Here is a 13,005-nt window from a genome sequence, read left to right on the forward strand (position 1 = left end):
TCCACACGGCCTCCCAGATCCCTTTCTTGAGTGCTAAGGAGCAGGGAGCTGATTTGACCTCTGCATACGGTGTTGGTGAGACCAGTACTGCAGAGAAAGGCAAAACAAGAACCACTGGCCAGAAGCTGAAGCCAGACAAATTCAAATGATAAATTAGGCACACATTGTTAAGTGAGGGACAAACCACTGAGAGAAGTGGTGCATTCTCCACCTCTCAATGTCTTGCAGAAGGGCATCCAGGCCATGTTTGCTTCAGCCAAACACGTTATCGGGCTCAGTACAGGGATAACCGGATGAAATTCTATGGCCTGTGTAATACTGGAGAGTCAGCCTAGATGATCTAATGATCCCTCCTGGCCTTAAACTCTGAATCCGTACAATGCAGCCAGCACCACGCGCGAGTGCACGGGGTTTATTTGCACCCAGCAATGTCACTCAGAGCAGGGGCTGCCCAGGGACGGCTGCTGCAGTCTGCATGTTGCAAGATCATTGGCGCAATATTGGACACCCATCCTGCTGCACCAAACCAAATCTCTCTCACGCAGAGCTCAGTCTCAGCAGGCCAGGGTCTCTGTCAGGCCTCATCTCATCTCTGGGTGCACTGCAGGCATCTGACACAAACGTGCAGCACCCTGGGCCTCTCCCAGCCCCCGGAAAGTAACACTGGGGATTCAGAGGACTGGAATCTGCTGTCCTGCACTGGATGTCGTTCCTTTCCTAAAGGGCCCTCCTCCGCCCCTGGCACACAGGGACAGCAGGCCCATTCCAACCCCTGCTCCTTAGCCGGACCAGCCACCAGCCCAGCACCGGGTGAGCTGGGATCACAGAGCTGCACATACAGACGTCTGCTCATCCTGCAGCTGTCCCTGCCATTTGCCAGCAGGTGCCCTGCTCACCAGCCCTGCAGGAATCTCGCTGCCAGACAGCTCACAGGAGCAGACGCAAAGGGGCCCGGAGCAGAGAAAGCACATCCTGTTGCAGCTGCCAGGCTGGGACTCTGACACGGCCGTGGGCCCCACTCAGAAGAGACTGATGGATGGGGCACGTCAGCCCAGCCCCCGTGGGCTCTTGCTGGTCCTTAGAGCAGCGTCAGGACACTCGGTCAAACCGGCCGTAGCGTTCCTGTGCTCTGTGGTTTACCTGCAGCACATCCCACACAACAGCAACACCAGGGCAATTGCGCAGCTGGCGGGAAGGGAGCCCAGCTCCAGCAGCCTCCAGCCGCCCCCCTTCGCCGTGCTTGTCCGGGGCTGGGAGGGGCCGGGATAGGTACTTCCTGGGAGACTCAAAGGGCGGAAAAACGTGGTAGAAGTCAGCAGACAGACACGTTTTCCACTGCCTGCTGCCGTGCCATTGTTACTCTGCCCTCATTATATAACCCTGAAGAAACAGGCACTCAGCCTAGCCCCTCCTGCCTCCTTCGTAAGGCAGAACTGAGGAGGAAGGGGGTGGGGGGGGATAAAATGTAACCACTGTGCACGTCTCTCTCTCTCCCCCCATCCCCCTCCTTTCAGCACAAGTTTGAGGTTAGTGAATTGTTAGAGCAGCGGCCCCTGGCTCTTACCAGTTGGCTTGCAGGGCTCGCTCGGGTTGTCCTTATATGGCATTCACGCTGGTGAAGAGGACCGGTGCGGTTAACCAGACAACATGCCCCGATCTCTCACCCTCCGCTGTGCACTTTCGCCCACCCTCCATGACAAGACTTTGATTTTTCCAGGACCAAACTAAATCAATCAAAATAAAGCAACTTGTGCCCAAGCCAGCCCTTCACTCCCTTCCGTGCACCCCTGAGCCAGGCAGGGTGTTCTGCAGCCCACCTGGCTGGTAGGAGAGAGAGACGCTTTCGCAGCAGGAGAGCAGCAGCCCCACGCCCCCGTCACTTGGATTCATACAGGCCCTTTGCCATGCATTGCAGCACTTAGTGTTTGGAGAAGGGCGGAGCAGAGGGAAGGATGGAAGGCGCGTCGTTAGGGACATTAAACTAGGGAAGACATTTCCCCAGAGGTTAGGCTGTAAGGAGCAATCCTTCACTGACTCCCAGAGAAATGGGCCAGACAGGAGCAAGGCCTTTCCATCCCTCCTATCAATGAGGCCAGGACTCTCCTTTCCTCCTGCCTGGAGTCACAAAGCTGCACCTGAGGCAAGGCAGAGAGGCCATGAAGGAAGGGGAGGAAAGGCCATTTCACCAAGGGCAGCATCAGAAATGCAGAAAACAACTCAGCAGCTGGCATCCTTCCCTCAACCCCCTCTGCAGAGCGAAAGCGACTCTAAAGCAAACAGAGGCTGTGGATGGAGATTTAGGCTTTTTCTGGAGAACAAACTAACCCAAAAGCAAACCCCCACCCCCTCACATGGGAGAGCAGACCAGCATTCACTTGCCACATAAATCACATGGCAGGGTGCCGACTTAACTGCTGCTGATTTGTTTTTAATAGACAGTAAGCTTGACTCCCAAGTGACAAGAGGCCAGAATACACAGCACCATTGTGTGCCCAGCTGCTGCTGCCCTGCTCACGCAGGCTACAGGCTCCCTCTGCACTCCACAAAGCAGCTTAGTGTCAGTGCCAGGCGGAGGGGAACCACTGGCTCGCAGCCACCGGGCCGCAACGAGGAGCCAGGGGAAACACTGAGCCAGAAAGAAGGCTCGGTTCTTTCCCCCCGGGTATCAGGGCTTCACCAGGATGCCCCCGGCTGGGGCCCGCCAGAGCCTTGCAGGGAAACCTGTAGACACAGACAAGAGCTTCCCAGAACAAGGATGAAAAATGAGTCTTGGGCAAGGAAGCAAAGCAGAGTCAGAAACCCAGGCAGGGCGTCAAAGCTGCTGCAGCTGGGCCTGGAAACCTCCCCTTGGATTCTCAGCCTGGACTGCAGCCAAACGGAAAGCGTGCGGGGAGGGCCTGGGCTTCCTGCCAAGGACTCGGTGCCCAGGGAGCACAGCGCAAGGTGCATACACCAAGAGCCTCAGCTGCCAGCCCTGGGGATTCCTCTGCACCAGCCTCCAAATATTCCCAGTGTGTGGGAGTCAAAGGGAGCTGCCACCCTCAGGGAGGCAAATGCCACTGTGTCTAGGGACAGGCTTGTTCTCAGTGTAAGCCCGGAGCAGCCATTTGCACCAAGCTAGCATGGGGGTTTTGCACGGAAAGTGGTACCAGACTTGCTGAGCGAGTGTGGGGCCAGTTGCCTTTCTGTGCCTGTTTTCTGGTGTCCTGGTGGAGGCACAGGAGACACCAAGGCTAAAACCCCACGTTCCAGAGGAAATCTCTCATAAACTTCTGCAGTTCTCGAGCGCCTTCCATCCCCAGGTCTCAAAGCACTTAAAAAATGGAAATGCCTCCCAGTGCAGGTCCCTGCAGTGAGGATCAGCACCCAGGATGCTCAAGAGCATAATCCCCATTTTCACAGGCTGGGAAACTGGCAAAGACCTAGGAAGGGACACAACAAAGGTCACAGCACCTAAGATCAATGGTGCAGCCAGGAACATCACCCATGTCTTTTGACTACCGGGCTGGTGTTCTAACCAGCAGGCCAGCGCTCATCCCAACAGCAGTCCTAAAGACACGGTAGGAAGGATGAAAGTGGTCCTTTGAATTGAACACTCTCCTACCTTCCTAGAAATGGTGAAATACATCTCCCTATAGAGCTGCTCCACTCAGGTAGCGAGCCCCACACACAACCAGGGACTGGGATAGGAGGAACTGCTTCAAAATGGGAGGTGAAAACACCCCCCTGGAAACATATAGATTCATAGAATTTAAGGCTAGACGGGACCATTAGATCATCTGGTCTGACCTCCTGCAGAACACAGGCCAGAGACCCTCATCCAGCGACTCCTCCTTTGAGTCAGAGCATCTCTCTTAGAGAACCAAGCAACTTGGACTTAAAGTGATGAAGAATCCACCACATCCTGAGGTGAGCTGCCCCAACGGTCATTTACACTCCCTGTTAAAAATTTGCACCTTATTTCTGGTCTGAATTTGTCTAGTTTCAATTTCCAGCCACTGGATCTTTTCCTGTCTTTGTCTTCTAAATTAAAGATCCCTTTGCTATCACAAATCTTCTCTCCTGGGAGGTACTAGACCACAATCAAGTCACATCTTAACCTTCTCTCTGATAAGCTAAATAGTTCGAGTGCCTATTCACACAGGATGGAGCTGTACAATTGTCTTGCTCTGCTACTTCCTGCCAGCAGTCTCCCTTAGACATGTACATGGATAATGAGAACATACATGTTGAGTTAGGATTAAAAAACCCAAAACCCTGCTTTATCCCATAATTGCCCCGTCAGGTCTCTTGCACCTTCTTCTGAAGGAGCTAGTGTTCGCACTATCAGAGACAGGCTACTGGTCTAGATGGATCATGGGTCTGATCCAACCCTGGCAATTCCTATGCTCCAATCAGGCCCAATTCTGCACATCTGTATGGCCAGGGAAGAGTTAAAACCGCCTGCCAAGGAGAACACCGCAGTGACTTAAATCTCCATTCTATTTTTAGGCATGTGACTGATAAGAGCTGTCAAAACACCAGAAGGTGGAAGTTGCCGATGGTCAGGCACATGCCCCTCCCATGCGTCAAGGGACAGGGAGAGTGGGGCTACTGGAGAAAGGGGGATCTCCACACCTTCTGTGGCATCTCCCAGCTGCTGTTCTGGAGAGCAGCAGCTGGAGCTAGTGGAAACAGGCAGGTGATCTGGCTCCGATCTTCTGTGGGCCTTGAAGAAGTGGGGAATTGAGACAGAGACCAGGCCACAGCTAAGGGGCATGAAAGCTGAGGCAGTTTGCAGCTTTGCATGTGGCTCCATAAACCCCTTTTGGCTCACTGCACTTTGGAGCCAGAGCGAAGTGCTGTGTGCAGCTATTTATAAACCCTGAGTGGGAAGGTTTCACAGGCACAGACCTGGTTTCCTGAACTGAAAGTGCAAATCAATTCCACCAATAGGGGAAGTGTGTAATCAGACTGTGTTACTTCAGAGAAGGTCAGACAGCCTCCTGCCTCTTGCCCAGACAGCTCAGAGCCTAAATGTCAGACTCAGAGATATGTTCCAGACAGATTCCCCAGGCAACAGATGTCACATAATGGGTTAAACCGAAGCAACGACACTCAAGATCCTCCCTCAACAACCACACTGAAGTTCAGTCACTGGAAATGCCTCCAATTTAGCACCAAGTTCTGCCTCACCTCTGAAAACTGGAGCAAGTTGCACATTTGAAGGGTTCATACTAAATTCTGGGTGAAAAAGTTACTGGCTCGCACCAGAACGTGCAGCTCCCCAGACACACGTGTGCGAGAGAGACGGCAAGCAGACCAAAGGGGTGTGATTTAAGTCCCCAGTTTGGTACTGTCTGAAGCACCTGCCACTCAGTGTGAAGAACTGCTGATTTAGGCTGCGTTACTGAGGCTGCTTAGACACATAGCCCATCAGGGACTTTCTGGTCACACTTTTCAGCTAAACCCATCTCCCTGAGGCGTTTCTGGAATGCCGGTCACCACAGTATCTAGGTGTTGAGACATCAGCCCTGCCACCGATTTCCTGTGTCACATTCTGCTCTGCGTGCCTCTGTCCCAGGACGGCAAGAGATTTTACCACACCCTGGAAGGGCTCTGGGTATATGCCAACGACCAGATTTCATCCCCTGACATATGCCTGCCTAGCCGCACTTCATGCAGCTCATGTGACACTGTTGCTCCAGAATCTTGCCTATCAGTTTCCAGGAGGGATCTGAGGTGTTCTTGGCCTATAAAGACTTAAATGGTTTGGGCTCAAAACAGATGCAATGGGGCGAGGCGCGTGAGCCAACAGTCCCCTGGTTTGAGAGGGAAGGTGTTTTTTGTGAAGGATCCTCAACTTGGACCCCTGGAAACCAGATTTATTACCCTTAGGACTTGCTGCAAGATCCACCCATTTCCTGGGAGAAACACTGGGATGGAGTGGGGCCAGCTGGGGCTCTAGTGGGAGGTTATTTGTTGTGGGCCTCATGCACAAGCTTTACTGTTGTAGCGTGTGAGTTACTCTACAAAGCGGCCTAGCTTGCAGTCTGTTGTCTCTGTGTATTAAAAGATATTCCCCCACTTGCTGTATTGCTTCATAGTTCGGGGGCTCAGACAGGCACTTAAAAACGAACAATAATAAATGCGGGTTTCCCACCTCTGGTAGATGATGGATAGTATTTGTCACTTAAATGGTTGGGATCCAGGTATAATTTGTTGCGGTTAACTACACACCTGAGTAGTGTTTATTCTGCGAAAGGCAGGATGGGAACAGCTTGTAGAAGAAAACAGATGCAATGCTTGTTGGCCTGGTTTACAGCAGAGCTTTGCGGACTGTATTAGGAAGGAATTGGAAGAGGAAATAGGCAGGAATATTGCATTTCCTGCTCAAACACATGCTAGCTAAGCAGCAAGGACCCTGCATTTCATCCCAAGGCTGTTTATCCCTCATACCACGTTAATCACACACAGTTGTTTCATAGGTCTCTGGTATGTCTGGTAGAGAAATGATGAGAGGCAGAAGCTAGGACATAAAAATGATGAAGCAGAGACCCAGTCAATGGCACAGACATGGGTCAAGCATACAGCTGGAAGCCTCCCCAACAGTTAAATACAGGAAAATCAAAGAGCAGAATGTGGTATAAATTTCATCACCCTGCTAAGTGTGCAGAGAACTGCCAGCTTTTCCCCCTTACATCCCTCAAGAATTGCTCCTTCGAGCCAGTGAGACGCTACAGTCCCAGAGCATTGTGCTGGTACCAAGAGTATTTCATTTCCACTGCTTGGAGACAGAAAGGCAAGGAGCGAAAGTTAAACTACAGATCGTTTCTATTCACCGTCCCCAAATTGCCAACTCTTGTGATTTTATCGTGAGACTTGCAGTACGTGGTGCTTTTCTTAGAGCCCCAGGCCCCTGGACTCGCGAGAATCTCAGCTTTCTTTTATAAAAAGGAAAGAAAAAGAAGCTTCTAGCCCTCTGGGTTGCCAGAGAAAAAGCTGCAAAATGAGAACCAACAGAACCCTAAGGCTAAGAAACCAGGGGGCAAAGAATAGGCACCTGAAGTTTGTTTTTAAACGTTGATGATTTTTAAGCCAAGCTCATAATTTGGGGTGTGGGGGGACAATGACTGACTGATCGGGATTTTTATCACAGAGGTTGCCGATGCCGCCATCCTCACAGGGCACATTCTGGTTCCTCCCAACTGAATGCACATTTCAGAACATTCTCTGCTATCACAAGCCAGAGGCACACTCTGCCAAGGCAATGCAACGCAGACATGCCCAGCTTACCTGATTGACAGAGATAGGTGTGTGCACAACCACCCCTCCAATGATCTCCGTTTTGTAGGCCACCTGCGGTTTCTTCTCCTGGGCTTGGGGTGTAATGGGGGGCTTTGTAATCTCTGTGGCTGGGGGCAAACTACCACTCTTTGGCACCTGTGAACGACAGAAATGGGGGAGTCAAATCTAGCCCCAAACCACCCATCCTGGTAGAAATGAAGACTTAGCAGGTTTCGGCTTAGGGTCTGCAACTGGGACACTGGCCTGTCCATTCTCCTGTACAAATACAGCAGTGCCCCTTTAAACCCCACCACCAAGACACCCCACATCAAGGTTAACGAGGGTGTGGCTCCATCCCAGGTAGTTTACAGGAGAGCCCGATGACCCGAGGAAAGAAGAGAGGTGGCGGATAATTAAACATCACCTGACACGAGTCTGTGACCTGCCTCTGGAGCCCTCTGCATTTGTGCTCCTTTAATTGTCCTGCTCTCATTACTGCCAGATTTAACCATTAGCTTTTGCAAGTCTAAGCAGGTCAGTGACAGCACATCTACAGCGGTGTGACCCCAGCAGCGGGCAAGGCAGCGGCTGGGACCCAGCTTTGTATTCCGAGCACGCTGAATCATCCCCTCCCGAACACGGACACACCACTAACCAGCAAGAGGTAACAGCAGGACAAGGCCGCTCTACTCCCACTGCAGTTGGGGGAACAGCCCTCTCCGTGTCCTGGGGAAAGGGCACGGATCTGGGCAGGAATCACACACACCCCCTCATGCATTTCCCTGCGTGTACGTGGCCTGTTTCTCTTGCTGTTGTCATTGGTCTTTCCCAAACCAGCTCCTGAGACTCAGGGATGTTCCTATGTAAAGTTACTTGTTCTTCCTTTGGTTGCAGATGAGACTGCAAATCTGGCTGCTCTGTCAGTCTGCCAATGGGTGTGGCATAATCAGCCACAAATGCTCACGGATCCTCCCCGGGCAGGCTGGACGCAGCCCACAACCCTCTGGCTGAAGCTGAAACCTTGGATTTTTCTGGCTAAAATCAGAGGCTCGTCACCACAAGCTGGTGTAAACTCAGGATGGATTCTCTGAACAGTGCATGAGCCCCCACATGCCAGAAGGGGCTCCCTCTGGAGCAGGTCTGGTCAAAGTGGGTCACCAGAAGCTCACCCATCTTAACTGGGATGGAAGCTAATGGGTGTGCTTCCTCACTGGCCTGCACTCTGTGTCAGGCATGTGTCAAAGGTGCCCTTTCCAGTTGGGTTGTGTTTTACCCACACTTCACACACCCTGAGTCACACCACAAGCAGTGGGGCAGGGGAGAACCAGGCTGCGGTAACTCTGTGCAGGCGAAAGGAAATTGCCAACCAGTTCACATGGGGTATGTCTCTACCGCAAAAAACCCTGCAGCACCGAGACTCAGAGCCTGAGTCAACTGACTCCAGCCCACAGCACTCGGGCTGCAGGGCTAAAAATAGCCGTGCAGACATGCCTGCTTGGGCTACAAGACCCTCCGCCTTCGCCGGGCTTCAGAGCCCAGGCTCCACTCGGAGCAGGAACGTCTACACGGCTATTTTTAGCCCCACAAACCCGAGTCAATTGACCCAGACTCGGGGGTGTGGTGGTGCGGCGGGTTTTCCTTTGCAGTGTAGACGTACCCAGAGCTGGGGGGAGGGGCGGGGTTACCTGCCTTACTCAGAGACTTTTCAGTCACTAGGGATCCAGCCCTTTGACCCTGCCCTTCGCTCTATTTACCCACACCGTTCACTTCGGCAGTATGTTCGGGGGGGGAACTAACCCACCTGTGCTAAGTATATAGTGCCAAAGGAAAGAGGCTCAAACCCAAGACAACTCCATTTCTACAGCAACAGTTTTGTTATCTGTGTCAACAATCGCTCTCCTCTGCAGAGCTGGTCTAGCACTGGCAGCAGAGAAACTGCAGAGAGAGAAGGGAATGCATCCAGGTCCCAGAGCTGCAATATCGGTATCCAGTTTGTCAAGTGCCTTCACAGGCACAGGTCTCCTCCAGGCCTTTTGGCTCCGGAGAGCCCCTGATTCTCATGCATGATTATTCCTTGCCTTCAGCATCCCCCAGACTGAGCAGAACATCCCACTCGACAGCAAGGGGACGGGACAAAGACACTGCACTACGCACTGTAAGCCAAAGGAGAAGATGTTGCTACTGGAAAATGACATGGGACAGTGCAGGTGTCCTGGGAATGGTTCTCCTCCCCCGCATGTGATTTGAAGGTTTCTTGATTGCTAGCACAGGCTAGAGGAAAGAGCTCCAGGCAGGAAGAAGACAGGCACTCCTGAGCTCTAACCATTGCTCTGACACGGACTTGCTCGGTGACCTGGGGCGAGTTGCTTAACTTCTCTGTGCTTCATTTTCCCTTTCTGTAGAAAGTGGATAATATGAACATACCTTTGCAGCAGGGATGTTGGGAGGATGAATTAGTCAAGGTCTGTGCACTGCTCTGAACACATCAGTTGCTGTGTACAGGCTAGGTACAACTATCTGGATTGCTTTCATATCAGAAGCGAGCTCACGGAGCTGAGAAACACAGAGTCTCAGAGGATATTCCTGCTATTCCCCTCGTTAGACTCATCATGTACTTTGCATTCAGTGTGCAAATTTGCACTCCTGAAAATAAGGGCTTAACTACACACATGGTTACATCATTTTTACTTAAGGAGCGATTTAAAACCAGGTTAGTTAAACTGGTGTAAAAGGCTGTGTGGACACTCTTCTTTTGTTTGAGAGCAGGCTTATTTTTGTTTAGCTTAAGACAACTAGGAACAGATAGAAGCTAGCCCGAAATAAAGCACTCCAGAAATGACAGCATCTCCACACAAGGGTGTGGACCAGCTTAACTGAACCAGTTTAACTGAGCTGACTCAAGTTTGAGTGTAGATAAGGACTGAGAAGAGGAGTGAATAGTCCAAGACTTTCCTGGCCAGACCAGAACAGACAGCTACGGTCGCCTACAGAAAGTGATTCAGTGCTGAGCTAATCAACCCACTGGTCAGACATAGATCTGCAGCATGAAAAGGCTCAACAGAAAGCATTTTGCTGCTTTGCTGACAAACATATTTTCTCCAGTTCATCTTTGGAGTAATAATCCAAGCAGTAAACTCCAGGCAGTTCTCAAAAGCCAGGCTTCGCTAACCAAATGAAGTAGCCAGCCTTCAGTGGTAGGGAACAGGAAACATGACCATCTTAACACACCATCGCTTCCTGTTTCAGAAACAGCACAGCTGCTGTGACAGAAAGCAACGAGGCAGAAGGTTCCCACACCCGCGGGAGCCCAGCACTGTGCAGCATGTCCTCAGCAACGTACACCTGTGCAGCATGGTCCGGCGGAACTTTCTGCGGTTGTCACCCTGTGCACCAGGCCGCCAAACACGCTGGCGTGACGAGCAACGGGCCAGATCAGAACCTCTTGCGCAACATACCGCCTTTCATCTGTCTGCATCTTCTCAAGCATCGCAGAAGGGAGTGCAGACAAGGAGGTCTGTGCACGTCACTGCCGGAGGAGCTGGTACACATGGCCAAACCAACGGAAATGGTTTCACAATGCATACGAAAAGGGAGTGTATAGTAGGGGCCTGAATCTCTGCATGCACTGCTGCTAGGGGGTGCCCGTTCGAAGCCAGCTCACAGCAATCAGCCTGTGAGTCCGTTTTCATCTGCAAAATGGAAAAAATAATTAGCTACCTCTCCAGGGTATCTACTGCAGGTACCTGCCCCAGCTACGACAGTATCTACGCACCTCAGAGTCTCTAATGTACGTATTCTCACCCCCACCACCACCCCTGCGAGGCGGGGCAGTGCTATGATCTCCACTGTACAGACAGGGCTAAGAGAAACCAAGTGACTTGCCAAAGATCACATACGAAGTCTGTGTGAGAGCAGGGAACTGAACCTGTCTCTCAGTCCAAGAGGACCTCCCTAAGAGCTGGACCATCCTTCCTTCCCTGCTGTGAGGGTTAGCTTAGTGCTGCCCATGTAGAGTGCTGAAGAAATATTTTGGCAACCACAAGCAAGTAACAAATCAAGCTTTGCACAATACATATCAAGATGGAGATTTTCAACGGCAAAGGGCAGTCAGGGGCCCAGATCCCACTGAAAGTCAGGATCTCTCCCCATAACTGCAGTTGCACCTTTCAAAACCTCCCCAGAAGTGACTGAGCTGTTCCAGGCTACAGCGGCCCAAGCAGCTTTGAGGATAGTCAGCCGGGACCATGACAAATGCAGAAAAACAATGGCCTCACAGTGGGAGAAGCATGGACTGGAATCTCATGCTTCAGCCCGCAGGGGAGCCCGGCGCTCCTGGCTAGGGCTACTCGCTTGTCTGAGAACATAAGATCGGTCATACTGGGTCAGAACAATGTAGCCCAGTGTCCTGTCTTCCGACAGTGGCCAATGCCAGGTGCCCCAGAGGGAATGAACAGAGCAGGTCATCACCAAGTGATCCATCCCCTGTCACCCATTCCCAGCTTCTGGCAATTAAAGAGGAGAGCAGCCTGTCCTACTTAATAACAGTCCTTCTGAACGGTGCCTCTTCGCAAGCCGGCTCTCTCTAGACAGGCTGCCTCTGCTGTCCAGATGCTGGTGCCATGCTTGCAATTTTACACCCCACACCCTAGCTGGGACAGACAAACCTCTCTCTCTCTCTTCCAAAAGACGATGAAATAAGGAAATACTAGCCCCGGGCTGAAGTGCCAAGGGAGGTTTAGTATGGAAACAGCCTTTCTTAGAACGTCTGACTCTAGACGTGCTTTAACTGGTTATTCTGGCATGTTCAATACAATATTGACACACACTGACTAATTCTGTATCCTGCACTTCAGAATTCCTCTGCCACCTAAGGCAGCTAAGCCCTGTGCATCAACCTGAGCGTATGTACCATGGGGCCAGGACAAAGAAACTCTACACAGCACACTGGTCTGGAATTGCTGGAGCACCAGTCTCCTGGGGTCTCTTTCCGGTCTCCCATCTAAATGAATTTGTAGCCATATTGATCCCGGAAATGAAAGCAGAAGCGGCATATGCTGTTTGTTGTTGGCACAACCGATGAGCTAGCATTTCGGCACACGGCTCCGATGCCAGATGAAGGGCCCAGCTAGCCCAATACACTCACAGAATCCTAGAATATTAGGGTTGGAAGGGACCTCAGGAGATCATCTAGTCCAACCCCCTGCTCAAAAGCAGGACCAATCCCCAACTAAATCATCCCAGCCAGGGCTTTGTCAAGCCTGACCTTAAAAGCCTCTAAGGAAGGAGATTTCACCACATCCCTAGGTAACCCATTCCAGCGCTTCACCACCCTCCTAGTGAAAAATTTTTTCCTAATATCCAACCTAAACCTCCCCCACTGCAACTTGTACATACTCTCACCCCCGCACCACTCCCACGAAGCGGGGCAGTGCTATGATCTCCACTGTACAGACAGGGCTAAGAGAAACCGAGAGATTTGCCAAAGATCACATATGAAGTCTGTGAGAGCAGGGAACTGAACCTGTCTCTCAATCCAAGAGGACCTCCCTAAGGGCTGGACCATCCTTCCTTCCTTGCTGTCATCTGCTACCACTGAGAACAGTCTAGATCCATCCTCTTTGGAACCCCCTTTCAGGTAGTTGAAGGTTGCTATCAAATCCCCCCTCATTCTTCTCTTCTGCAGACTAAACAATCCCAGTTCCCTCAGCCTCTCCTCATAAGTCATGTGTTCCAGTCCCC

At 51.6% G+C, this 13,005-nt stretch overlaps 1 protein-coding gene across 3 annotated transcripts in view; it reads right to left on the minus strand.

Moving 5' to 3' along the window:
* Nucleotides 1-13,005, minus strand: part of PLEKHA2 (pleckstrin homology domain containing A2) — a 53,536-nt gene that overhangs the window by 18,689 nt on the left and 21,842 nt on the right. For 2 of the 3 annotated variants that reach the window (XM_073324788.2, XM_073324789.2), the window contains exon 6: nt 7,276-7,422. The exons of the other annotated variant lie outside the window; for it this stretch is intronic. In XM_073324788.2, coding sequence (XP_073180889.1) covers nt 7,276-7,422 — 147 coding nt within the window. The remainder of the gene's footprint in view (nt 1-7,275; nt 7,423-13,005) is intronic. 3 annotated transcript variants of the gene reach the window in all.

The sequence above is a fragment of the Lepidochelys kempii genome, chromosome 26, assembly GCF_965140285.1.
Source record: "Lepidochelys kempii isolate rLepKem1 chromosome 26, rLepKem1.hap1, whole genome shotgun sequence".
In the NCBI taxonomy this organism is placed as follows: Eukaryota; Metazoa; Chordata; order Testudines; family Cheloniidae; genus Lepidochelys; species Lepidochelys kempii.